Source organism: Salvelinus fontinalis, chromosome 4, assembly GCF_029448725.1.
Source record: "Salvelinus fontinalis isolate EN_2023a chromosome 4, ASM2944872v1, whole genome shotgun sequence".
NCBI classification, from domain to species: domain Eukaryota; kingdom Metazoa; phylum Chordata; class Actinopteri; order Salmoniformes; family Salmonidae; genus Salvelinus; species Salvelinus fontinalis.
Window position 1 is genome coordinate 22,400,778 of NC_074668.1, and position 26,789 is coordinate 22,427,566.

At 42.9% G+C, this 26,789-nt stretch overlaps 1 protein-coding gene across 2 annotated transcripts; it reads right to left on the minus strand.

The window, feature by feature from the left end:
- Positions 1 to 516: 516 nt before the first annotated feature.
- Positions 517 to 24,880, minus strand: LOC129853355 (E3 ubiquitin-protein ligase RNF34-like). 2 transcript variants are annotated; one of them, XM_055919303.1, is made up of 8 exons: positions 24,218 to 24,880; positions 19,327 to 19,545; positions 12,171 to 12,560; positions 9,066 to 9,128; positions 7,016 to 7,217; positions 6,840 to 6,869; positions 6,533 to 6,577; positions 517 to 2,515 (listed from the first exon to the last, which is right to left on the minus strand). In XM_055919303.1, exons 1-8 carry the CDS (start codon positions 24,221 to 24,223, stop codon positions 2,328 to 2,330), a joined length of 1,143 nt encoding a protein of 380 aa, XP_055775278.1. In that variant the 5' UTR covers positions 24,224 to 24,880; the 3' UTR covers positions 517 to 2,327. The 2 variants fall into 2 exon arrangements, with proteins under 2 accessions (XP_055775278.1, XP_055775276.1); XM_055919301.1 differs by having other exon boundaries at positions 6,515 to 6,577.
- Between the last annotated feature and the right edge of the window lie 1,909 nt (positions 24,881 to 26,789).

Genomic DNA, 26,789 nt, shown 5'->3' on the forward strand with positions numbered 1-26,789 from the left:
TGTAGAAGAAGACACTCCAATACAGCCCAGAGTTATGTGCATCCTTTCAAGCACACCCTTCTCATTAACCTGTGGTGAGTTATTCACCATTTTTGATGAACAAATAAGGTTTCATATTTAAGATGGCTAAGTAAAGAACAAAATTATTATATTTTATGCCCTGGTCCTATAAGAGCTCTTTGTCACAACCCGGCTAGGGGGAAGTGACAAACTCACACTCATTCTTATGTTTAATAAATGTATCGTATCGTGTGTGTGGCAGGCTTACAATGATGGCAAAAACAACATTTGAGATTGTGCTGACCCTGGTGCTAGGGGTCAGCGTACCGCAGCTGGAGGTTGAATGTTTGAAGGGGTACGGGACTATAAAATGTTTGGGAACCACTGCCCTACAGGATTGCTTTCATTTTCTTAAAGCATTTCCCCATTAATCAAATTATGTTAATTTCATTTTTCAGAGGGGTGCCAAGAACAAGTGGTCTGGGCATCACAGCATACTAGACAAGTAAACAATAATGTATTTTAATAAAAATCTTTAATTACCAAAATAAAAAGTTCAACGTTCCCAGACCAGACCTTACACACTGTTTAGCATACCATTCCAAAGTGAAGTGCAACCTGCTCAGCTACTCTAGGTGCTTGCATGTGACATTTTCTGAAATAGCAGCAACGTTGACTTTGTGTGATACAGTACAGTGCTTAGTATTTTAAAAGGGTAGAAAACAAACAGATCATTATGCAAATAATATCTCTAACCCTATGTAAGAAATGGCACCCTATTCCCTGGCCTATATAGTGCACTACTTTTGACCAAAGCCCCATAGGTTCTTGTCGAAAGTAGTGCACTTGATAAGGAATAGGGTGCCATTTCAGACGCAACTGTGCATGTCTTTATACTCTGCTTCTCATTTGGGAACACAGCTCAAGCAAACCAATGCAGTAACAGCACATTTCAATCCACCTGACAGTGAAACAACTCTTTAATTATAAACTAGCCTAATCTGAGGGACATCTTAAATAATTCAATATTACACGTTCAAATCAAATGGAAAAAAATATAGATATGAACATCTCATAGTGATGTGAAACATATGCAAATGTACAGCAAGTCACCTCTTTCTCACTCACACTCTGTTTGGACACACCTACTCATTCAAGGGTTTCTTTATTTTTACTATTTTCTACATTGTGGAATAAGTGAAGACATCAACACTATGAAATAACACATATGGAATCATGTAGTAACCAAAAAAAGTGTTAAATCAAAATATATTTGAGATTCTTCAAAGCAGCCAACCTTTGCACACTCTTGGCATGTGTTATTTTATAGTTTTGATGTCTTCACTATTATTCTACAAATGTAGAAAATAGTAAAAAAGGTTCCAAGAGTGTGCAAGGCAAAGGGTGGCTACTTTGAAGAATATCACATATAAAATATATTGACTTGTTTAACACTTTTTTGGTTACATGATTCCATATGTGTTATTTCGTAGTGTTGATGTCTTCCCTATTATTCTACAATGGTACTAATATTATATATATATATATATGATACACTTTATATTACAGTGTCAGTTAAGTTGCAGCTCTCTTCGATTAGTTAGTTGTGTTAACTACAATCATTATCAATTTAAAACAAACTATTCCTTCCACTTTCAAAATAAAATGGAAAATATTAATGAAAGAAAATCCACAATTTTTAAGTTGGAAAAACATTTGAATGTATTTAGCACCTGTTTTTCTTTTCCATCCTAACACTCAGTGCTAAGACATGACAAAAGAGCAAATGACATTGGATATTGCTGTTTTGAATTAAAATCCAAATAGACCTATAATTTGCTCATCCCCCATCCTGTTGCACAGTACAGTATTTTCTTCAGAATTACTAAGATATGCAGTTATTTGCAGCAAATGCTACAGTTCATAGCAGGCAGATTCGAAAGTGATACGTCATGTTAGACAACAATGCACATGTGATTGAATAGCTCACATTCTTGATAGGAACAAGGCAAGGATGTGTTTAGTAATGGAATGGATTAATACGAGGGTAGACTGCTGCCCTTTTTTCCCTTCAAACACTGATTAGTCAGACTAAATAATACAAGGTAAAAAGAGAACACTGCATTTTTTATAGTCACGTTTAAGTGTGCAAATAATGTAAGCGTTTCAGGGGATGAAAACATGAACATCCACAACAAGAAGTATTGGTGGTGAGAGCATGGAGGCAGTCTCCCAGTATGGACCGTGACGGAACAACAGATCTCCGTTTCTCTGGAGATTAATGTTTTGTTGAAGATGTTCTGAGACGGTGGTGATGGGTTGAGACATTAGGACTTGAAGACGTGCACAGCTCTCACAACGTACTGCCTGCAGATGGGACACTCGCTCATCCGCTTACCACACTTGGTGCAGGTGATCATGTGACCACACTCCAGAAGGACGCAGTCAATCGCAGCGTCCATGCAGATCCTACACAGGCTGTCATCCAGGTTGGTCAGCTGGGCCTTCTCCCCATCTGGAGGAAGACAGAGGGGAGGAATCAGAAAAAAGAAAAAGAACAACATTACATACAGATCAGAGTGGAGGAGAGCAATGATGATGTCATGCCCCGAAGAGGTAGAAGAGTGACACTGCCTTGAAGAGAGATCCCAATATCTCCTCTCTCTCTTATTTTAGGAAGGTCATGGCTGGTACAAAGCAGAGGGCAAGCTCCATACAGGCTCCTGGAAATAGCAGTGCTGGATAAAAAGGCTTCCATATGAGGAGTTTCCATGACAACAAGACCTCTTCCTCATCCTTCAGGGGATGTTTGAATTCAGACCCCAGACATCATACAGCTGGACATATTTAGCTTTATAGAAATACAGTGCCTTCAGAAAGTAAATTGAGATTTTGTGTCACTGGCCTAAACACAATGCCCCATAATGTCAAAGCGGAATGATTTTAGGAAAAAAATTATAATAATAAAAAATGAAAAGCTGAAATGTCTTCAGTCAGTAAGTATTCAACTCCTTTGTTATGGAGAGCCTAAAAAAGTTAAGCAATAAAGCATTTCCTAAGTCACATAAATTGTGTGGATTCACTGTGGGCAATAAGTGTTATAACATGATTTTTTAAATAATGACTACCTCATCTCTGTACCCCACACATACAATTATCTGTAAGGTCCCTCAGTCGAGCAGTGAATTTCAAACACAGATTCAACCACAAAGACCAGGGGGGTTTTCCAAAGCCTCGCAAAGAAGGGCACCTATTGGTAGATAGGTTTTAAAAAAAGCAGACATTGAATATCCCTTTGAGCTTGGTGAAGTTATTAATTGCACTTTGGATGGTGTATCAATACACCCAGTCACTACAAAGATACAGTCGTCCTTCCTAACTCAGTTACCACAGAGGAAGGACACCGCTCAGAGATTTCACTATGAGGCCAATGGTGACTTTAAAACAGAGTTTAATGGCTGTGATAGGAGAAAACTCAAGATGGATCAACAACATTGTAGTTACTCCACAATACTAACCTAAATGACAGAGTGAAAAGAAGGAAGCCTGTATAAAATACAAATATAACAAAACATGCATCCTGTTTGCAATAAGGCACTAAAGTAATACTGCTAAAAATGTGGCAAAGAAATAAAGTTCATGTCCTGATTACAAAGTGTTATGTTTGGGGCAAATCCAACAACACATCACTGAGTACCACTTTTCATATTTTCAAGCATGGTGGTGGCTGCATCATGTTATGGGTATGCTTATCATCGGCAAGGACTAAGGAGTTTTTTTTATTAGGATAAACAGAAACTGAATAGAGCTAAGCACAGGCAAAATCCTAAAGGAAAACCTGGTTCAGTCTGCTTCCCAGCAGACACGGAGACAAATGCACCTTTCTGCAGGAAAATACCCTAAAACACAAGGCCAAATATACACTGGAGTTGCTAACCAAGATGACATTAAATGTTCTTGAGTGAACTAGTTACAGTTTTGAATCTGCTTCAAAATACACAGAGCAAAAATATAAACGCAACATGTTAAGTGTTGGTCCCATGATCTAAAGAAAATTACAAATACATCTCTGTACAGATGAACATGCTCTGCATGGTACTTCACTGCCTCAAACCAGCTATTCCATCTGGAGCTCACTGCTTCAAGAGGAGCCTTGTCCTGCACAAACTACTTAATAATGAGGAAGCTCACCCATCTTTTCTTTCTGGCAGGCTTCTCGAAGAAGACAGATCTCATCCATGTCACAAGTGATGCAACTTCAGAGAAGTATTTGTTGTGCTGCCAGGTCTCACCCACCTGATTGATGACATGGCAGAGACAGGTTACATGGACACTGCTGGGCATCGCTCCTTTCAGAACCTCCTTGTATGCCTTCAGTCATGACAATGCCACCAGCTATACTGCTCATTCTGTGTGTGATTTCCTGCAAGACAGGAATGCCAGTGTTCTGCCATGGCCAGCAAAGAGCCCAGATCTCAATCCCATTGAGAACGTCTGGGACCTGTTGGATCAGAGGGTGAGGGCTAGGGCCATTCCCCCCAGAAATGTCCGGAAACTTGCAGGTGCCTTGGTGGAAGAGTGGGGTAACATCTCACAGCAAGAACTGGCAAATCTGGTGCAGTCCATGAGGAGATGCACTGCAGTACTTAATGCAGCTGGTGGCCACACCAGATATTGACTGTTACTTTAGATTTTGACCCCCTCTTTGTTCAGGGACACATTATTCCATTTTTGTTAGTCACATGTCTATGGAACTTGTTCAGTTTATGTATCAGTTGATGAATCTTTTGTTCATACAAATATTTAAACATGTTAAGTTTGCGGAAAATAAACACAGTTGACAGTGAGAGGACATTTCTTTTTTGCTGAGTTTACATGTTATGCAATCATTGCACCCACACTGCTCACGCGAGCCAACGAGCTTCTGGGTTGCCACACGATAAAATAGAAGTCAGTTCTATTTGTGACGCTGAACACGGTGCAAGTCCTGCCTCTCCCGTCTCCTCGTTGGTTTATAGAAGCAGATACCCATGTGCCATCTCCTCATTGGTTATACCCAAGTGGGTGATTAAAAGATGAACGGAGGTCAGTCGGTCGTGGTAATCCTATGAGTTTAGATGCCAACCGCCATATAAAGTCCAACGAAGAAAAAGCCTGGAAGGAGAGATGACTAGAAACGATTCGGTTGACCGTTTTATGTGTAGATTAATTGTCGGAGTAGAGGACCTTGTGCATTTCAGGTAAAATAACAACTCAACATTTCTATCCCAGGGCAAATTAGCTAGCAACAGCAAGCTAGCTAACTAAATTGCCATAAATGTTTAATGCTTTTCGACCTGTCGCCAAATTAATATAACTGGGTCAGAGTTTGTTTTGATATTTCAACCTGCGTGTCATGATCGCGTTTGGTGTGGTTGGACAAAATAAATTTGCGCACGATAGCACGCGCGCGTCCAGTTTGGGTACGGCGTAAAGGGATGTCAGACTCGGCGCACACAGCCACAAAGTCCTGAATAAATTCTCATCTTGAATCTGCTGATGCGCTTGCACAAGTAATGGTTGTTTGAAGAAGCATGCTCTGGCTAACACGGTGCTTTTCCTTGTTCTTCACATGAGCTTTACACTTTAATTGGTCGTCACACATATTTTTACGGGTCCAATCAATAGCATGTTGACAGAATTTGCAAAACAGCTTATCACCTGACTCATAATAGTCCTTTGGGCATTGCTCTGTTCTGAATTTAGGGGTTAGGGTCAAATCTTTCAGTTTTTTTGACGACTTGGTCATCTTAGACGACCCCTTCGAAATGTTTCTCAAAGTGACAGCCAAGTTGTGAGGTGACGTAAGGGTCTCACGCACGACTGACCCCCCTCAAAACACCCCAATCGAAAACTGAATTATTTCTCTAGGCCTACTCATCTGTAATTTTACAATTATTCAATAATTTAGGTCACTACAAGAATTAGGCCTACTTTATTTTTTAAATACATTTCAGGCAAATTATGGACAATTCTGCAATATTTCACATTTTACAGTTGATTCCATTTTTATTACCAAATTCAGCGATTCCATCCGTGTTTTCCGCACCGTGGAAATCATAGGCCCTAATACTTTCTGAAGGCACTGTATGTGTGTGAAGTTACTAAATACTATCTTGGGCTTTCCAAGAGGTAATACACTTATACAAGGATTGCACTTGGGTGACCGGTTCTTATACACCAATGGAAAGGGGCAGTGATGGCGTGCAATAGCTAGACATGCTCAGAATGCATGGAGGTACCCTTGGTATGGATGAGATACAAAAACACCATGATTGATGTGCAGCAGTAGTACGGTAGTAGTGGTGGTGGTGGTGGTGGAACCAGACGTAGTAAGCAAGGTGAAACTCCTGCATGCATCACTAAGGGCTGTATATGAGGATGGATGCCTGTGTTACATGCATGCTGAGGGGCCGGGCCATGAGATGGTAAGAGTGACCAGGTCAACAGTAGGAGTGACCAGGGGAACACTTGCCTTTTTCAGATACCTTACCTCCAATCCCTCCAATGCAGATGGGAGGAAGGGGCAAGGCCACCACTTGAAAGGAAGGAGTAAAGCAACTGTCATTAAATACTGATTCTGATTTTTTTTATAAACACTACAGAAATCAACTCAGAATCAACCCCTGGTACAAAGCATTGATGATATACAGGAACTCTGAAGGTACAATATTAAAGGCAGCTACAGTAATGAACATACTGTACGTCCTGTTCTAGAATAACACTGACGAGACAGAGACAAAAGGGTTACTTGTCAAGTAGGACCATCACAAAAGACAGACAGAGCAGTGATTTCTTACCTGAAGTTATAGCTGTGTTCACGTTTTCAACTAGAGGAAAGTAAGAAAAAACATTTAGGTACTCAAGCTAATAATTCCCGTACACCATTTTAAATGGACAAACATGGTGTGGTAATGACCATAGGAGTTGATGGGACAGCTCAAACAGATCTGGGACCAGGCTCACTGCAACTCACATGACTTCCTGTTCTCCTCTGTCTCTCTGTACAAGCGGCTGACGCGCTCTACCAGCTCCCACTTCTCGCAGCAGCCTGAATAGTTGACAAAATTCCTGGCCAGGATCTCCTTCAGTTGTCTGACGGACAGGCCCTCGATGTCCCTCAGGCAAGAGATGTCTGAGAGAGAGGCCCGTGCTCGCTGCCACATCTGAGGGATCACCTGCAGGATGAGAGAGGGGAGCCATTAGCCATTACATACAGTTGAAGTCGGAAGTTTACATACACCCTGGCCAAATACATTTAAACTCAGTTTTTCCACAATTCCTGACATTTAATCCTAGTAAGAATTCCCTGTCTTAGGTCAGTTAGGATCACCACTTTATATTAAGAATGTGAAATGTCAGAATAATAGCAGAGAAAATTTTTTATTTCAGCTTTTATTTATTTCATCACATTCCCCAGTGGGTCAGAAGTTTACATACACTCAATTAGTATTTGGAAGCATTGCCTTTAAATTGTTTAACTTGGGTCAAACGTTTCGGGTAGCCTTCCACAAGCTTCCCACAATAAGTCGGGTAAATAATGGCCGATTCCTCCTGACAGAACTGGTGTAACTGAGTCAGGTTTGTAGGCCCACAAATGTTCTATGGGATTGAGGTCAGGGCTTTGTGATGGCCACTCCAATACCTTGACTTTGTTGTCCTTAAGCCATTTTGCCACAACTTTGGAAGTATGCTTGGGGTCATTGTCCATTTGGAAGACCCATTGCGACCAAGCTTTAACTTCCTGACTGATGTCTTGAGATATTGCTTCAAAATATCGACATAATTTTCCTTCTTCATGTAGCCATCTATTTTGTGAAGTGCACCAGTCCCTCCTGCAGCAAAGCACCCAAACAACATGATGCTGCCACCCCCGTGCTTGATGGTTGGGATGATGTTCTTCGGCTTGCAAGCCTCCCCCTTTTTCCTCCTAACATAATGATGGTCAATATGGCCAAACAGTTCTATTTTGTTTCTTTAGAACCGAGGACACATCTTTATCCCCATGTGCAGTTGCAAACCGTAGTCAGGCTTTTTTATGGCGGTTTTGAAGCAGTGGCTTCTTCCATGCTAAGCGGCCTTTTAGGTTATGTCGCTATAGGACTCGTTTTACTGTGGATATAGATACTTTTGTACCTGTTTCCTCCAGCATCTTCACAAGGTCCGTTTCTGTTGTTCTGGGATTGATTTGCACTATTCGCACCAAAGTACTGTAACGACCCTGGGTTTATAAGCGTGGATATCGACTCTGCCGCTCGAAGCATGCTTTTGGGGCACAGACGATAGCGCTCTGGACTTCGGGCTAGAAGGTCGAGGGTTTGAGACCTGCTCCCTGCCTGTTTCATTACAGTACGCTAATCTTTAGGAGACAGAACGCGTCTCCTTCTTGAGCGGTACGACGGCTACGTGGTCCCATGGTGTTTATACTTGCGTACTATTGTTTGTACAAATGAACTTGGTAACTTCAGGCGTTTGGAAATTGCTCCCAAGGATGAACCAGACTTGTGGAGGTCCACAATTTTTTTTCTGAGGTCTTGGCTGATTTCTTTTGATTTTTAAATGATGTCAAGCAAAGAGGCACTGAGTTTGAAGGTAGGCCTTGAAATACATCCACAGGTACACCTCCAATTGACTTAAATTATGTCAATTAGCCTATCAGAAACTTCTAAAGCCATGACATCATTTTCTGGAATTTTCCAAGCTGTTTAAAGGCACAGTCAACTTAGTGTATGTAAACTTCTGATCCACTGGAATTGTGATACAATGAATTATAAGTGAAATAATCTGTCTGTAAACAATTGTTGGAAAAATGACTTCCTAACCAACTTGCCAAAACTATAGTTTGTTAACAAAAAATGTGTGGAGTGGTTGAAAAACAAGTTTTAATGACACCAACCTAAGTGTTTGTAAACTTCCGGCTTCAACTGTACATGACACATACTGCATTGGAGAGAAAGTTGCACCCCTCTGAATAAGATCCAGATGCTGTGAGAGGTAGAGCCTACTGGGTGATGTTTATTATTTACCTCTGGTGTGTGCTCACTGGGTTCCAGGTTCAGGGTGGAGAGAGACGTGGCGTCTCCTATATCCTGTACAGCCAAAACAAACACAAAAACACATGACTCGGAAACCTCCACAGAGAACTATAAATACTTACTGTACAGTCCAGGCAGGGATTAGGATTAGTCACTCGCTGCTTAGTCCATATATACCTTGGGGACTACTATGTTTACCTTCCATTCATAGTAAAGCTTATACTGCTGTCTGCACCAGCTGAGCTTTTTGTTTACAGGAATAGAAAAACAGGACAGGGCTACTTCCTACATCTTTGAGAGAGGAGGCCAGGGGAGAGTCCAACAGGAGGCCTCATCTCTCTATGGGTGTGGGGGGAGAGAGTCTAACAGGAGGCCTCATCTCTCTATGGGTGTGGGGGGAGAGTCCAAGAGGAGGCCTCATCTCTCTATGGGGGGGGGGGGGGGGGGGGGGGGGAGTCCAACAGGAGGCCTCATCTCTCTATGGGGGGAGAGAGTCTAACAGGAGGCCTCATCTCTCTATGGGTGTGGGGGGAGAGTCCAAGAGGAGGCCTCATCTCTCTATGGGGGGGGGGGGGGGGGGGGGGGGGGGAGTCCAACAGGATGCCTCATCTCTTCAAAGGGGGAGACACTCTAGGCCCAAACTGTTACAGACCTATATCCATCCTGCCCTGCCTTTCTAAAGTCTTTGAAAGGCAAGTTAACAAACAGATCACCAACCATTTAGAATCCCACCGTACCTTCTCCGTTATGCAATCTGGTTTCCAAGGTCCTAAACGATATCATAACCGCCATCGAACAAAAGACAGTACTGTGCAGCCGTCTTCATCGACCTGACCAAGGCTTTCGACTCTGTCAATCACCGTATTCTTATCCGCAGATTCAACAGCCTTGGTTTCTCTAATGACTGCCTCGCCTGGTTCACTAACTACTTCTCAGATAGAGTACGGACCTCTGGCAATCTCTATGAGGGTGCCACAGGGTTCAATTCTCGGGCCGACTCTCTTCTCTGTATATATATCAATGATGTCGCTCTTGCTGCGGGTGATTCTTTGATCCACCTCTACGCAGACGACACCATTCTGTATACATCTGGCCCTTCTTTGGACACTGTGTTAACAAACCTCCAAACGAGCTTCAATGCTATACATCACTGGTTCCGTGGCCTCCAACTGCTTTTAAATGCTAGTAAAACGAAATGCACACTCTTCAACCGATCGCTGCCCGCACCGCCCGCCCGTCCAGCATCACTACTCTGGACGGTTCTGACTTATGTGGACAACTATAAATACCTAGGTGTCTGGCTAGACTGTAAAGTCTCCTTCCAGACTCATATTAAGCATCTTCAATCCAAAATTAAATCTAGAATTGGCTTCCTATTTCGCAACAAAGCCTCCTTCACTAATGCTGCCAAACATACCCTTGTAACACTGACTATCCTACCGATCCTCGACTTCGGCGATGTCATTTACAAAATAGCTTTTACACTCTACTCAACAAATTGGATGCAGTCTATCACAGTGCCATCCGTTTTGTCACCAAAGCCCCATATACTACCCACCACTGCGACCAGTATGCTCTTGTTCGCTGGTCCTCGCTACATATTCGTCACAAAACCCACTGGCTCCAGGTCATCTATAAGTCTTTTCTAGGCAAAGCCCCGCCTTATCTCAGCTCACTGGTCTCCATAGCAACACCCACGCGTAGCAGGCGCTCCAGCAGGTATATTTCACTGGTCATCCCCAAAGCCAACACCCCCTTTGGCCTCCTTTCCTTCCAGTTCTCTGCTGCCAATGACTGGAACGAATTGCAAAAATCACTGAAGTTGGAGACTTATATCTCCCTCACTAACTTTAAGCGTCAGCTGTCAGAGCAGCTTACCGATCGCTGCAGCAGTACACAGCCCATCTGTAAATAGCCCATCCAACCAACTACCTACCTCAATCCCATATTTGTTATTGTTTTTCTGCTCTTTTGCACACCAGTACTTCTACTTGCACATCTATCACTTCAGTGTTAATTGCTAAATTGTAATGACTTCGCCACTATGGCCTATTTATTGCCTTACCTCCTTACTTCATTTGCACACACTGTATACAGATTTTTCTATTGTGTTATTGACTGTAAGTTTGTTTATCCCATGTGTAACTCTGTGTTGTTGTTTTTGTCACACAGCTTTGCTTTATCTTGACCAGGTCGCAGTTGTAAATGAGAACTTGTTCTCAATTGGCCTACCTGGTTTAAATAAAGATGAAAAAAATTATTATAATAAAATTCTCTCTCTCTTTTGGGGGCGGGGGGAGTCCAACAGGAGGCCTCATCTTTCTAAGAGTCCAAGAATGAGGACGATGGGTCTATTAAATCAACAGAATTTACCAAATCACTCCCATCGATTTAGTCACCAGGGGTTGACAGTCTGATAAGGACAAGCAAAATAAATGATTTCTAAAGCTGACATAAGTAGAAAGGAACTGTGAAGCTCCATATTTCAGACATGTCTTGAATGTACTTTCACACACAGAACATCAACAGTCAGTGTTCACCTGCTTTTTGCTAGTCTGAGTACCAGACATTCCGGATTAATCCATAAGAATCACAACCCTGAAATGTATACCTCAGTCACAGAGTTTGAGAAGTCAATGAGAAAAGTGAAAAGATCTTCCTTAGTTGTTAATTTTCTCGAAATCTAGAGGCACAATTCAATTCGAGCCAATGTCTTAAGTAGTTTAACATGTTATTACTCAAACCTCTTGAAAGTGTCAAACTGACCCGTTCTCATTTTTGTCAAAAAACAACTTTATATTGAAGGAATGCCTTTGATTTGACGGCCTGCACATGCACAGTTCGGCGTGAGACGACCGTTAGACCCGATTACGTGTTTCTGTGCATAAGCTTTGAAAGCGGACGACGCCATGACATCACCTACAAGTGTGATCAGGATTTCTATTGGAGAAGCAGTTTCTGCCTATCTTCATACTGTAATGTCTTTGCCTCAGTCACTTCCAGAGCAGACCTAATACTTTTTACACACTCTCTACCTGCATGACATGTACTGTACCTGGTTGGTAGTTGGGGAGGGTGTAGAAGAAGTATGTGTACCTGGTTGGTAGTCCCTGAGCTGTCGCTCCTGCTGAGCGCTTCCCCCTGAGAGGCGGAGAGCATAGACAGCTCAGAGGCGGAGCGTGTGGCGGAAGGGGGCGGGGTGTAGAGGGAGCGGGAGTTGAAGCTAGCCATGTCGGGGTCCCCCTCCCTTTCGGTCCCCTGGTGACACAGCACCAGTTCCACCAGGTCCTCCTTCTCCCTGCATGTGTCTGTGGGGACGCTGCGTAGCAGCAGGTACTGCCGCAGGTCTCTGACCCTCAGCCGCATCAGCTGTGGTCTCTGGAAGGCTGTCCCCTTCAGCAGGTGACACGTGGCACATATACGCAAGTTCTCCTGAAGCATGGAGCACAGCGTGCAGAAGCTCTTCTTACAGTCGCAACAGGTATACTGGGAGAGAGAGCGATAGAGAGAGTGAAGGCATTAAGCAAGAAAAGATACAGGAGAAGTGACATTGACAGTAATGTAGGCTCCAGGGCACACTGTGCCTTAATAGGATCTGCAAAGCCTGCCCAATATTCAGCATTTAGAATGTATCTCCATTAAAACATTAGTGCGGAAGGAAGATTCAACATGATTAAATCTCAGATAAGCAATCACCTCCCTCATCTGGCTCTATATACAGTACCTTGAGCGGTCGTTTGTTCTTAACAAAGCTACACTCATGTTTAATCTTGAATAGAACCTTCACAGGCTGTGGTGGATAGATGAGAGGAATGTGGGATATTGGAGCTCAAACAAGGCATGAGGAAGCAGAATATCAATGTCTTGATACTGTTACTACATTTTTCAATCTTGTGCATCTGTTCTACTCCCTCTCTAGACAGTCGGACGGGAGGCAGGCAGTTCATTTCTTTCATGTCACAAACATCACACAGTAATAACATGCAAGCCTCGGGATTAGACGCTGTATTGGCATGGTGACTCAGAGCATCAGAGGGACCAAACCAGACAAGTATTGGAATTCAACCCTGCAATATGGAGAGGATCTCTCCCTCTGTCATCACAACAGAACAACCCCCCCTCCCATATCACAGACAGGTGTGTCTCACCAGTGGGAGGGGACCACAATACATTTTATTAAATTCTGGCTAGAAATTTGATGAGAAACAGTGGCACATTGCTTACCTTTTCAATTTTACATTTTGTTCTAACAAACTTTATAAAACCATAGCATTAGGGTGTATCATCAACAAAACCCCAGACTGATCTACAGTGCATTCGAAAAATATTCAGACCCATTTACTTTTCCCACATTTTTTTACTTTACGGCCCAATTCTAAAATGGATTTAAATCTTTTTTTCCTCATTGTAAGAATATTATCAACCAGCGGAATGGAAGAAGAATTCCTCACTACCGGCAGACTGTCAGAACATCATCTGTAAGAGTTCTCCATTTGGGACTGATACCAGTGTGGGAGAGCTGGTCACTTTTACAGGACTTGTCTACAAGACAATAATATTCAATCATCCTATTGGCAATAATTGTTTTGTGTGAGTTTCCTCCTAATACAGGATGTGGTAGGAATCGTAAGGGACATCATCATTACACCTGTTAATATTTATTTTCTATAACTTTGTTTGAAATCTATTTCTGATTGTAAAAAGTAAAATAAGTAAAATATGCCCTTTGTGTTTTACAGAAATGCAATGTGTTTAATGTAAATGATTTTTTGTTTAATGCTAATGTTTTTTTATACTGTCTATTGTTGTTTTCTAAAAATACATTTCAAGTATATTTCTTTTTTTAAATGGTCTAGGGGGGAGTGTAAGAATATTTCCAAGATAAATACACAACGCAGAAGACAAAAGGTCAATAGAGTACTAAAGTTCAAGAGGAATAAAAGTCAGAGTACTAACGATCCATGGAAATAGTGTTTTTTCTGTAATAGGAGATTAATGATTAATGGGTCAGAGACATGGGAGGAATTTCAGTCTGGGACTCATAGCTACATGGCAAGTTCTCATTGGTCCAAATTGTTTATACATTGAACCGGAAATAGGATACTTGATTTGGCCATTGCCCCAGTTTTATTGCAAGGAATTCTAATTGGTCAACCACAGGCTAGGGCTGGGTTATAAAACTACATCCTGTCCCTTTGTTCTGAAGAGAGAATCACAGGAGAAAATCACTGAGGACAGGAGAGAATGAACATCTACCTCCCCGCATGATTTGTCCTATTTGAATAAAGCTATTTTCCTTCCTCTGATTTGCTTTGGGGTCTGTGTTATTGAAGAGTAACATCAACTGCTAACATCCTCAATCTACACACAATACCCCATGATGACAAAGCAAAAACTGTTTTTTAGACATTTTTGCAAATGTATTAAAAATAAATTACAGTCTTCTTGGGTATGACGCTAAAGCTTGGCACACCTATATTTAGGGAGTTTCTCCCATTCTCTCTTCAGATCCTCTCAAGCTCTGACAGGTTGGATGGGGAGCATCGCTTCACAGCTAATTTCAGGTCTCTCCAGAGATGTCACGATCGTGTGGCGGATTGACGGACCAAAATGCAGCAGTTGGAAAATAAGCCATCTTCTTTTATTTTAAAAGATGACATACAATAAACACGAAACACTTTAACAAAATAACAAAACGACCGTGAAGCTACAAACGTTGTGCACATACATACAGGCTACAAACGTTCTACATAGACAATTACCCACAACCAATGAGAGCCTATGGCTACCCTAAATAAGGCTCCCAATCAGAGACAACCGAAATCAGCTGTCTCTAATTGGGAACTCATTCAGGTAACCATAGACTCTCCTAGATAACTAACCAACATAGACAACACTAGACATATACACTCAACACAAAACCATCTACTACACCCCATAACCCCTTTACCAAATAAACACCCAAAACCAACAAAACATAAACATTACCCATGTCACACCCTGACCTAACTAAAATAATAAAGAAAACAAAGAATAATAAGGCCAGGGCGTGACATAACCCCCCCCTTGAGGCGCGAACTCCGGGCGCACCATACACAGTCTAGGGGAGGGTCTGGGTGGGCTCCCCTCCACGGTGGCGGCTCCGGCTCTGGTCGTAGTCCCCACGTCACCACAGTACCTAACCACCTCCTAGGCTTCCTCCAAACGACCCCCCTCCACATTAACCCCATTGCATTAAGGGGGAGTTCCGGACTAAGGGACAGCTCCGGACTAAGGACCAGTACCAGGGTAAGGGGCAGTACCAGGGTCAGGGGCAGTACCAGGGTCAGGGGCAGCACCAGGGTAAGGGGCAGCACCAGGGTAAGGGGCAGCACCAGGGTAAGGGGCAGCACCAGGGTAAGGGGCAGCTCCAGGGTAAGGGGCAGCTCCGGACTGAGGAATGGCAGCTCCGGACTGAGGGACTGCAGCTCCGGACTGAGGGACTGCAGCTCCGGACTGAGGGACGGCCCATGGCTGGCTGACAGATCTGGCTGCTCATGGCTGGCTAACGGATCTGGCTGCTCATGGCTGGCTGACTGATCTGGCTGCTCATGGCTGGCTGACGGATCTGGCTGCTCATGGCTGGCTGACGGATCTGGCTGCTCATGGCTGGCTGACGGATCTGGCTGCTCATGGCTGGCTGACGGATCTGGCTGCTCATGGCTGGCTGACGGATCTGGCTGCTCATGGCTGGCTGACGGATCTGGCTGCTCATGGCTAGCTGACGGATCTGGCTGCTCATGGCTAGCTGACGGATCTGGCTGCTCATGGCTAGCTGACGGATCTGGCTGCTCATGGCTGGCTGACGGATCTGGCTGCTCATGGCTGGCTGACGGATCTGGCTGCTCATGGCTAGCTGACGGATCTGGCTGCTCATGGCTAGCTGACGGATCTGGCTGCTCATGGCTAGCTGACGGATCTGGCTGCTCATGGCTAGCTGACGGATCTGGCTGCTCATGGCTAGCTGACGGATCTGGCTGCTCATGGCTGGCTGACTGATCTGGCTGCTCCTGTCTGGTTGGCGGCTCTGGCAGATCCTGTCTGGTTGGCGGCTCTGGCAGATCCTGTCTGGTTGGCGGCTCTGGCAGATCCTGTCTGACGGACGGCTCTAGCGGCTCCTGTCTGGCTGGCGGCTCTAGCGGCTCCTGTCTGGCGGACGGCTCAGTGGGCTCATGGCAGACGGGCGGCTTTGCAGGCTCATGGCAGACGGGCGGCTTTGCAGGCTCATTGCAGACGGATGGCTCAGATGGCGCTGGGGAGACGGATGGCTCAGATGGCGCTGGGGAGACGGATGGCTCAGATGGCGCTGGGGAGACGGATGGCTCAGATGGCGCTTGGCAGACGGGCAGTTCAGTCATTGCTGTGCAGACGGCAGACTCCTGCCGGCTGAGGCGCACTGTAGGCCTGGTGCGTGGTGCCGGGACTGGTGGCACCGGGCTGGGGACACGCATCTCAGGGCTAGTGCGGGGAGCAGCAACAGGACGCACAGGACTCTGGGGACACACAGGAGGCTTGGTGCGTGGTTTAGACACTGGTGGTAAAGGGCTGGAGACACGCACCATATAGCTAGTGCGTGGAGGAGGCACTGGTGGTACTGGGTTGGGGCGGGGAGGTGGCGCCGGTAATACCGGACCGTGCAGGCGTACTGGCTCCCTTGAACGCCGAGCCTGCCCAACCTTACCTGGTTCTATGCTCCCCGTCGCCTGACCAGTGCGGGGAGGTGGAATAACCCGCACCGGCCTATGTAGGCGAACCGGGGACACCATGCGTAAGGCTGGTGCCATGTACGCCGGCCCGAGGAGACGCACTGGTGACCAGATGCGTTGGGCCGGCTTCATGACATATGGCTCAACGCTCAGTCTAGCCCGGCCGATACGTGGAGCTGCAATGTACCGAACCGGGCTATGCACGCGTACAGGAGACACCGTGCGCTCTACTGCGTAACACGGTGTCTGCCCGTACTCTCGCTCTCCACGGTAAGTACAGGGAGTAGGCGCAGGTTTCCTACCTGACTTCGCCACACTCCCTTTAAGGCCCCCCCCAAGAAATTTTTGGGTTGTACTCACGGGCTTCCAGCCTTGTCTCCGTGCTGCCTCCTCATATCGCCTCCTCTCGGCTTTCGCTGCCTCCAGCTCTTCACGAGGGAGGCGATATTCTCCAGGTTGATCCCAAGGCCCCTTACCATCCAGTATCTCCTCCCATGTCCAGAAATCCTTTGTGGTTAGGTCCTGTTGCCGCCTTCCATGCCGCTTGGTCCTATGGTGGGTAATTCTGTCACGATCGTGTGGCGGATTGACGGACCAAAATGCAGCAGTTGGAAAATAAGCCATCTTCTTTTATTTTAAAAGATGACATACAATAAACACGAAACACTTTAACAAAATAACAAAACGACCGTGAAGCTACAAACGTTGTGCACATACATACAGGCTACAAACGTTCTACATAGACAATTACCCACAACCAATGAGAGCCTATGGCTACCCTAAATAAGGCTCCCAATCAGAGACAACCGAAATCAGCTGTCTCTAATTGGGAACTCATTCAGGTAACCATAGACTCTCCTAGATAACTAACCAACATAGACAACACTAGACATATACACTCAACACAAAACCATCTACTACACCCCATAACCCCTTTACCAAATAAACACCCAAAACCAACAAAACATAAACATTACCCATGTCACACCCTGACCTAACTAAAATAATAAAGAAAACAAAGAATAATAAGGCCAGGGCGTGACAAGAGATGTTAGATCGGGTTCAAGTCCGGGCTCTGGCTGGGCCACTCAAGGACATTCAGAGACTTGTCCCAAAGCCACTCCTGTGTTATATTGGCTGTGTGCTTAGTGTCGCTGTCCTGTTGGAAGGTGAACCTTCACCCCAGTCTGAGGTCCCGAGCGCTCTGGAACAGGTTGTCATCAAGGATCTCTATGTACTTTGCTCCATTCATCTTTCCCACGATCCTGACTAGTCTCCCATTCCCTGAAAAACATTCCCACAGCATGATGCTGCCACCACCATGCTTCACCGTAGAGATTGTGCCAGGTTTCCTCAAGAAGTGACACATGGCATTTAGCCCAAAGAGTTCAATCTTGGTTTCATCAGTCTTTAGGTGCCTTTTGGCAAACTTCAAGGCGGGCTGTCATGTGCCTTTTACTGAGGAGTGGCTTCCGTCTGGCCACTCTACCATAAAGGCCTGATTGGTGGAGTGCTGCAGAGATGGTTGTCCTTCTGGAAGGTTCTCCCATCTCCAGAAAGGAACTCTGGAGCTCTGTCAGAGTGACCATATGGTTCTTGGTCACCTCCCTGACCAAGGTCCTTCTCCCCCGATTGCTGAGTTTGGCCGGGCGGCCAGCTCTAGGAAGAATCTTGGTGGTTCCAAATTTCTTCCATTTAAGAATGATAGAGGCCACTGTGTTCTTGGGGACCTTCAATACTGAATAAATGTTTTGGTGCCCTTCCCCAGATCTGTGCAAAAAAATCTAAAATAAAGTTTTTTGCTTTGTCATTATGGGTTGGTGTGTGTAGAATGATTAGGGGGAAACAAACAATTTAATCAATTTTAGAATAAGGCTGTAAAGTAACAAAATGTGGAAAAGGTAAATGGGGTCTGAATACTTTCCGAATGCACTGTAAATCTACACTAAATACATAGCCTAAGTCGTTGTCTATTTTTAGCCCACTTAATTAAAACATGTGGTTTTCACAAAATACCTATGGTGGTGGAGTGTAGCAATTACAACTGATGTGCCCCAGGCCTGTAGTAAGTGCAGTCTCATGACGTAACTGGCTGCTTTTGGCGTCTCTTATCTTGGCTCTCTGCAAGGACAGTTTATGTATTAGGACGTAACTAATCAATACTGGCCCTCACTTTACAACATGTACTGTAGTAGAGTGTGTTGGTTTGAGGATGAGTGGCAAAATAAACATGAGGGCTACTCAAAAGCCTACTCAAATAAAATATCAAATAATATTGGTGTATTAAATGTAATAGCCTCTCAGTCCATACCAATTATAAACTATTCCTTGGATCAAAAACCCTATCAGGTTCCTTCTTGATCACCCCAAGCCTATCAAACAACCCCTAACCATCACCCCAAAGCCCATCAAACACCCCCTAACCATCTGGGACTGGCCTACAATCATATAGGACATTCACAGTCAGTCTACTAGCTACCCCAATAGTCCCCAAACCAAACACCTACCTTCCTACTGAAGACAGAGAATGCCTGGCCACAGGCCTTACATACAAGGCTGGGGCTCCCTGAGGTTGTGGGCGGGTATGTGGAGTATCCTGCGCTGGGGGCAAACCGGAAGGGTCCAGCACTGGCTCCGAACCCGGGCTGCTGGCCTCTCACTGCCCCTGTGCCCATGACTTCATTCAGCAGACCACAGCACGAAGCCCACATGGACGAGGCCCCCGCCTGGAGAACACAAAAAAACAGACAGCAGATTTCACATCTGCAGAGCTCCACAGATGTGCGAAGGGGTCTCCCCCTCCTCTCCTTGAGCTGAGACTTATATGTGCAACACCACACAGCCTATAGTCATTTTCACAGTGATACCTACAAACGGATTGGTTAGGTTCTGCAATGTATTGCACAGATTATTGCAAGTCTGATAACATCTCCTAAAAATAGAGTGGTCATGGTAACACCGACTATTATACTATTATGCAGCCACATGAGAAACTGGGGGCATCACTTTGTTATGGCTGAGGAAATGAAAAGCACAAGTTGAGAATGGCACAATAGAATAGACATGCCCAGGGATCGCATGCAGACCAGCCCTAATAGACCTACATCTAGCACATCCTATCATTCTTTCTCTAAATTGGATACTTTGTCTGCAGGGGAAGATTTGGGAGAAAGCAAAGGCATGTAGTGGAGAAATGATTAATGTATCAGATGAACTAACCTTGATGAGTGGCTAATTATAACTCTATATCTGTTCCCTGGAAATATAACACTAGAGAATGCATTCCCCTGTATTACCATGGGAAAATAATTCCACATACTCAATTTCTGTTCAGCTCCTATCTCTATCAATGTTTCCGAACTAGGCTCTATCAAATGGCCATTGCATATTATAATGGTCTCTGTTACATGAACTATAGTACTGTGCAATAGTTTTTAAAAATTCAAAAGGAATATGACCAAAAGTGAACACCTGCTCTCATTCCAAAATCATGGCCATTAATATGGAGTTGGTCCCCATTTGCTGCTATAATAGCCTCCACACTTCTGAGAAGGCTTTCCACTAGATGTTGGAATATTGCTGCAGGGACTTGCCTCCATTCAGCCACAAGAGCATTAGTGAGGTCAGGCACTGATGTTGGGCGATTAGGCCTGGCTCGCAGTCGGCGTTCCAATTCATCCCAAAGGTGTTCCATGGGGTTGAGGTCAGGGCTTTGTGCAAGCCAGTCAAGTTCTTCCACACCGATTTCAACAAACCATTTCTCTATGGACCTCGCTTTGTGCACGAGAGCATTGTCATGCTGAAACAGGAAAGGGCCTTCCCAAACTGTTGCCACAAAGTTGGAAGCACAGAATCGTCTAGAATGTCATTGTATGCAGTAGCTTTAAGATTTCCCTTCACTGGAACTAACGGGCCTAGCCCGAAACATAAAAAACAGCCCCAGATCATTATTGCTCCTCCACCAAACTTTACAGTTGGCACTATGATTGGGGCAGGTAGCGTTCTTCTGGCAACTGCCAAACCCAGATTCGTCCGTCAGACTGCCAGATGGTGAAGCGTGTTTCATCACGCCAGAGAATGCGCATCCTCTGCTCCAGAGTCCAATGGCGGCGAGCTTTACACCACACCAGCCGACTATTGGCATTGTGCAAGGCAATCTTAGGCTTGTGTGTGGCTGCTCGGCCATGGAAATTAATTTCATGAAGCTCCCGACGAACAGTTACTGTGCTGTCGCTGCTTCCAGAGGCAGTTTGGAACTCGGTAGTGAGTGTTGCAACTGAGGACCGAAGATTTTTACACGCTACATGCTTCAGCACTCGGCGGTCCCATTCTGTGAGCTTGTGTGGCCTACCACCTCACGGTTGAGCCGTTGTTGCTCATAGACCTTTCTACTTCACAATAACAGCACTTACAGTTGTCCGGGGCAGCTCTAGCTGGGCAGAATTTTGACAAACTGACTTGTTGGAAAGGTGGCATCCTATGACAGTGCCAAGTTGAAAGTCACAAAGCTCTTCAGTAAGGCCATTCTACTGCCAATATTTGTCTATGGAGATTGCATGGCTGTGTGCTCGTTTTTATACACCTGTCAGCAACGGGTGTGGCTGAAATAACCGAAACCACCAATTTGAAGGAGTGTCCACATACTTTTGTATATATTAGTGTATTTACTCAGGCAACAGGTCAGTTGGTATATTACTATTGTTACTACTGTTGTAATAACTTTGCATTTTCTGCTCTCAAGTTGTTAGTCTAAATGGGAGTCTGTATTCACTTATTTTTTAATGGATGTGTTGCCGGGGTGTTTCTTTTGAAGATGCAGTTTCTCCTGGTAAACAAGCTTGTGTACATTGACCTGTATCTGCATTGAGACCCCTGCTGATCTAGTTCTACTAATAATCATTCATTCATATTAGCAAAATGCCTCAGTTGTCTCTCAGTTTGAGATTGTATTATGATGAAATGAAACACAGTACTCGTTCAATAATCTTTACTAATACATATTGATTGAAGAGAGATAGTACAACAATTACAAAATTGCATTAGCTGGGCAACAATGTGATGATTGTTTTTGAACATTATAACTCCCGCTATAAACTTGGCTAAACATAATTTGATAGAGACGGACGGACGGACAGACGTTAATATTTTAAATGTATGTAAATTGTGAAGTCTTTTGTCTGTAATGTCTTTTTCATCATGTGTCGGACCCCAGTAAGACTAGCTGTCGCCATTGGCGTCAGCTAATGGGGATCCTAATGAATCAAATCAAAATTATGCCCAATGAATGAACTTCATGAGTTCTACAGATGTGCAACCAAACAGCCTACAGACAATGGTAACATACATTAAAAAAATAGAATCATTCATTGACAGGAAGCGTGCTTCCTAGGAGGGAGGATTTGAACTATGCTATAAATATCCATTCAAATCACAAATATCAGTCACAAGCAAGGAAAGATTTCAATCAATCTGCTGTGCTTTCACAAAGCTGGCTACAACTAGCAGTAGGTACAGATGCAAAACATCAAGCTACCCTTGGTCTTGGGGGCAATCTTCAATAGTACTGATATTGCAAATTAAAGCTGGTTAATGAGAATTTCCTGGATGAGTAGATAGTGTAATCTAGCTAGCTCTTACAGTTAGAAAATAAAATCTAGCTAATAGTAGCTAGCTAATCTTATTTCGGCATCATTGTAACTTAGCTAGCTACAGTGCCTTCTGAAAGTATTCATACCCCTTGACTTAATCCACATTTTGTTGTGTTGCAGCTTGAATTCAAAATGAATTAAATATTTTTTTAAATCTCACCCATCCTCACACAATACCCATTATTGACTAAGTGAAAAACAAATGTCCACGTTTTTGCAAATGTATTGAAAATGAAATACAGAAATATCTCATTAACATAAGTATTCACACCTCTGAGTCAATACTTTATAGAAACACTTTGGCAGTGATTACAGCTGTGAGTCTTTCTGGGTACGTCTGTAAGAGCTTTCCACATCTGGATTGTGCAACACTTGACCCTTATTATTTTCAAAATTCTTTAATCTCTGTTAAATTGGTTGTTGATCATTGCTAGAGAACTATTTTCATGTTTGTCATAGATTTTCAAGTACATATAAATAAAAACTGTAACTAGGCCACTCAGGAACATTCAATGTCATCATGGTAAGCAAATGTCGTCATGGTAAGCAATATCTGGCCTTGTGTTTAGGTTATTGTCCTGCTGAAAGGTGCATTTGTCTCCCAGTGTCTGTTAGAAAGGAGATTGAACCAAGTTTTCATCTGGGATTTTGCCTGTGCTTAGCTCTACTCTACTTTATTTTTATCCCAAAAAACTCCCTAGTCCTTGCCGATGACAAGCATACCCATAACATGATGCAGTCACCATGTGGTACTCAGTGATGTGTTGGATTTGCCACAAACATAACACTTTGTATTCAGGACATAAAGTATATTTATTTGCCACATTTGTGCCTTAATGCAAACAGGATGCATGTTTTGGAATATTTGTATTTTGTACAGGCTTCCTTCTTTTCACTCTGTCATTTAGGTTAGTAGTCTGGAGTAACTACAATGTTGTTGATACATCCTCAGTTTTTTCCTATCACAGCAATTAAACTCTGTTTTAAATTCACCATTGGGCACATTGTGAAATCCCTGAGCCGGCAACTGAGTTAGGAAGGACGCCTGTATATTTGTAGTGACTGGGTGTATTAATACACCATCTAAAGTGCAAATAATAACTTAAACATACTAAAAGGAATGGGTGCCCTACTTTGCGAGGCTTTGGAAAACATCCCTGGTCTTTGTGGTTGAATCTGTGTTTGAAATTCACTGCTCGACTGGGGGTCCTTTTACAGATAATTGTATGTGTGGGGTACAGAGGTGAGGTAGTCATTCAAAAACCATGCTGAACACTATTATTGCACACAGAGTGAGTTCATGCAACTCAAGACATTTCAGCTTTTAATTTTTGATTAAAAAGAATCTAAAAACATAATTCCACTTCGACATTATTGGGTTTTGTGTGTTGGCCAGTGACACACATTTCAATTTAATACATTTTAAATTCAGGCTGTAACATAAAATGTGTAAAAAGGACAAGTGATGTGATACATTCTCTAGTACATACTGACAGTACAGTAGCTGGCAATAACGTTAACTGCATTAGCTAGCGATGCCAAGCATCTATGCCAAGAGCTAGAGATGATTGAGCTCAGATCATTCAACATAGCTAGCTAGCTATATCTATCTATCTGGGTAGATAGCTGGAGCTAGCTGGCTAGCTAACACATTTGCTGACAGTCAACTAACGTTAGCTTGACAGCAATCACCTATTGATTATTGAGGAAAGTATAATTTCAACTACAAATAATTGGGAAATAATTGTACCTTCATAGCAACTCCGAGTTGTGGAATGTGTGGCAATAAATGGATAGTCTGACCATTGCAAAAACTCAGGAATCCTCACTTCATGTACATCTTCCTTCTTTCCACCAGCATTTTGAGCATTAAACTAGACAGCGAGAGTAACATGATGGACATAAATTCCACCAATTGAATCGAAGTCTTGTGCAGCAGTATCCATAATGTCCAATCACAATTTTAAGGGCGTTAACTTTACTGCTGCTGTTCACTGCTATCCACCATTGTACGTTTTAATAATTTAGCAGACAACGTACAGGAGCAATTAAGGTTAAGTGCCTTGCTCAAGGGCACATCGATAGCTTTTTAACCTAGTCGGCTCGGGGATTCGAACCATAACCGCTAGTCTACCTAATATTTGTGCTCGTTTAGTAGAGAGCCGTCTTAAGCTTGATTTGTGTAGGTATGTCTTCTTCACTAGCTAGGTTTCCATCCAATTGTCGACAGATTTTCATGCGCATATTCTCAAATCCGCATAAAAACAATATGCCAATTTTCTCACCAGAGATTTGTTTCCATCAATTTTACTTTTGCTTTTACATTTTCATGTACCAAATCAAAATATTTCTACCGTCATTTCTTGCATAACTAATTGTACCACAACAAAAATATCCCGTCATGTCCAATAGTGTACAACTGCAGCCCGCAATTAGGGGCGTTTCTGCATGTGGGCATCGAGCATGAACAGTGTCCTTCGCTCCCAACTGCCGAACACCTGCCCTCACTTCGTTTCATCCAACCATACATTAATCCCTCCATCCATTAGGTCTTCCACCCCTGTATCCTTACTTTCTTTATCTATCCATAACTTTGTTTTAACAGCTTTATCATTTGATTAAGAAATTAATGTATGTTTGAATTAAAGGATAAAGTTTTTTAAACTCAAACTTGGCTTAAATTGTATTTGTAGGGGGTTGATCAGCTTTAATATTGCATATAAATTATGGCTTCTATCAATGTAATGTCTGCATCATCTAATAAAATATATACTTTTAAAATGTATTTTCCCCTAACTCGACCCCAATTGGAGTAAACTAATGGACAACGACACTTAGGCTTCTACTTCCAGTTTATACATACTATATACATTTTACAGGCACAATATATTTTACAGTAGTTATCTTTTGTTTGTTTTAAGTCCTATCCTTCAGCTCCACTCAACCCCTCCCATTCATCTATCTCTGAACAAATCAAATCAAATCAAATGTTATTGGTCACAACACGTGTTGAGCAGATGTTATTGCGTGTGTTGCAAAATGCTTGTGCTTCTAGTTCCTACAGTGCAGCAATATCTAACAAGTAAATTTGAACAATTTCACAACAAATATCTAATACACACACATCTAAATAAATTAATGTAATTAAGAATATATACATATATGGATGAGCAATGTCAGAGCGGCATAGACTAAGATACAGTAGATAGTTTAGAATACAGTATTAGAGCGTTTGACCAGTAACCAAAAGGTTGCTGTATCGAATCCCTGAGCCACAAGGGGAAAATCTGTCGTTCTGCTCCTGAACAAGGCAGTTAACCCACTGTTCCCTAGTAGGCTGTAATTGTAACTAAGAATTTGTTCTTAGCTGACTTGCCTTGTTAAATAAAGGTAAAAAAATAAATAAAAATGAATAATACAATGAGTAATGCAAGATATGTAAACATTATTAAAGTGACATTATTAAAGTGACATTAATAAAACACCATCCAGTTTTGATTTCTATTTGCCATATATTGTGATGTTTCACAAAGTTCCGAACCTTTCTTTTCTCATAGTTTCTACAGATTGTAAATTAAAGATAAACATTTCTACTAAGAGTATTATTAGATTTTTGATCCATGTAAATGTTGCAATTCTTCAGCTGCTGAACCTGCGAACCTTCTTAACGTTTTTGAATTTATTTTAAACTTCAACAATGCCTACTTATCTTCTGTACTCTATTATTACAGGTGCATATACTGTGGTATTCTAGTAGGATAGTTTATAAAAGTGTGGTAGGCTAGTCTGAGTGTAGTTATTTGTGATGTGATAAGTGCCCCATAATCCAAAGTAATAAGGTTGATAGTGTAGTCTATCAAACGAATCAGACCAATTATTTTACTAAATGTAACTTTGACAATATTTAACTGCTTGGCTTAAGTAAAACATTTTAAACTTCTACCACTACCAGAGAAATACTTAAAATATGTATTACTTTTCTATTATTTCTCTATTTTCTCTCTCTCTGCATTGTTGGGAAGGACCCGTAAGTAAGCATTTCACTATTATTTTACACTTGTTGTTTACGAAGCATGTGACTAATACAATTTCATTTGATTAATCTGTAATCGACTCTACAGCATGTACTGACATGTAGGGTTGTGGCCATATAGCTACGTCACTAGGTAGGGACAGAAAAAGGCCAGGGTGTTCGTTAGATAGAGCAGTGGGGTTATTATTATTTTTATTACTTATTTGTTGTTGTTGGAAGAAAACACAAAAAATAAGCATAATATAAGGGAGTTATAGTCCAATCTAGTAAGTGGCGGCAATGGAACATT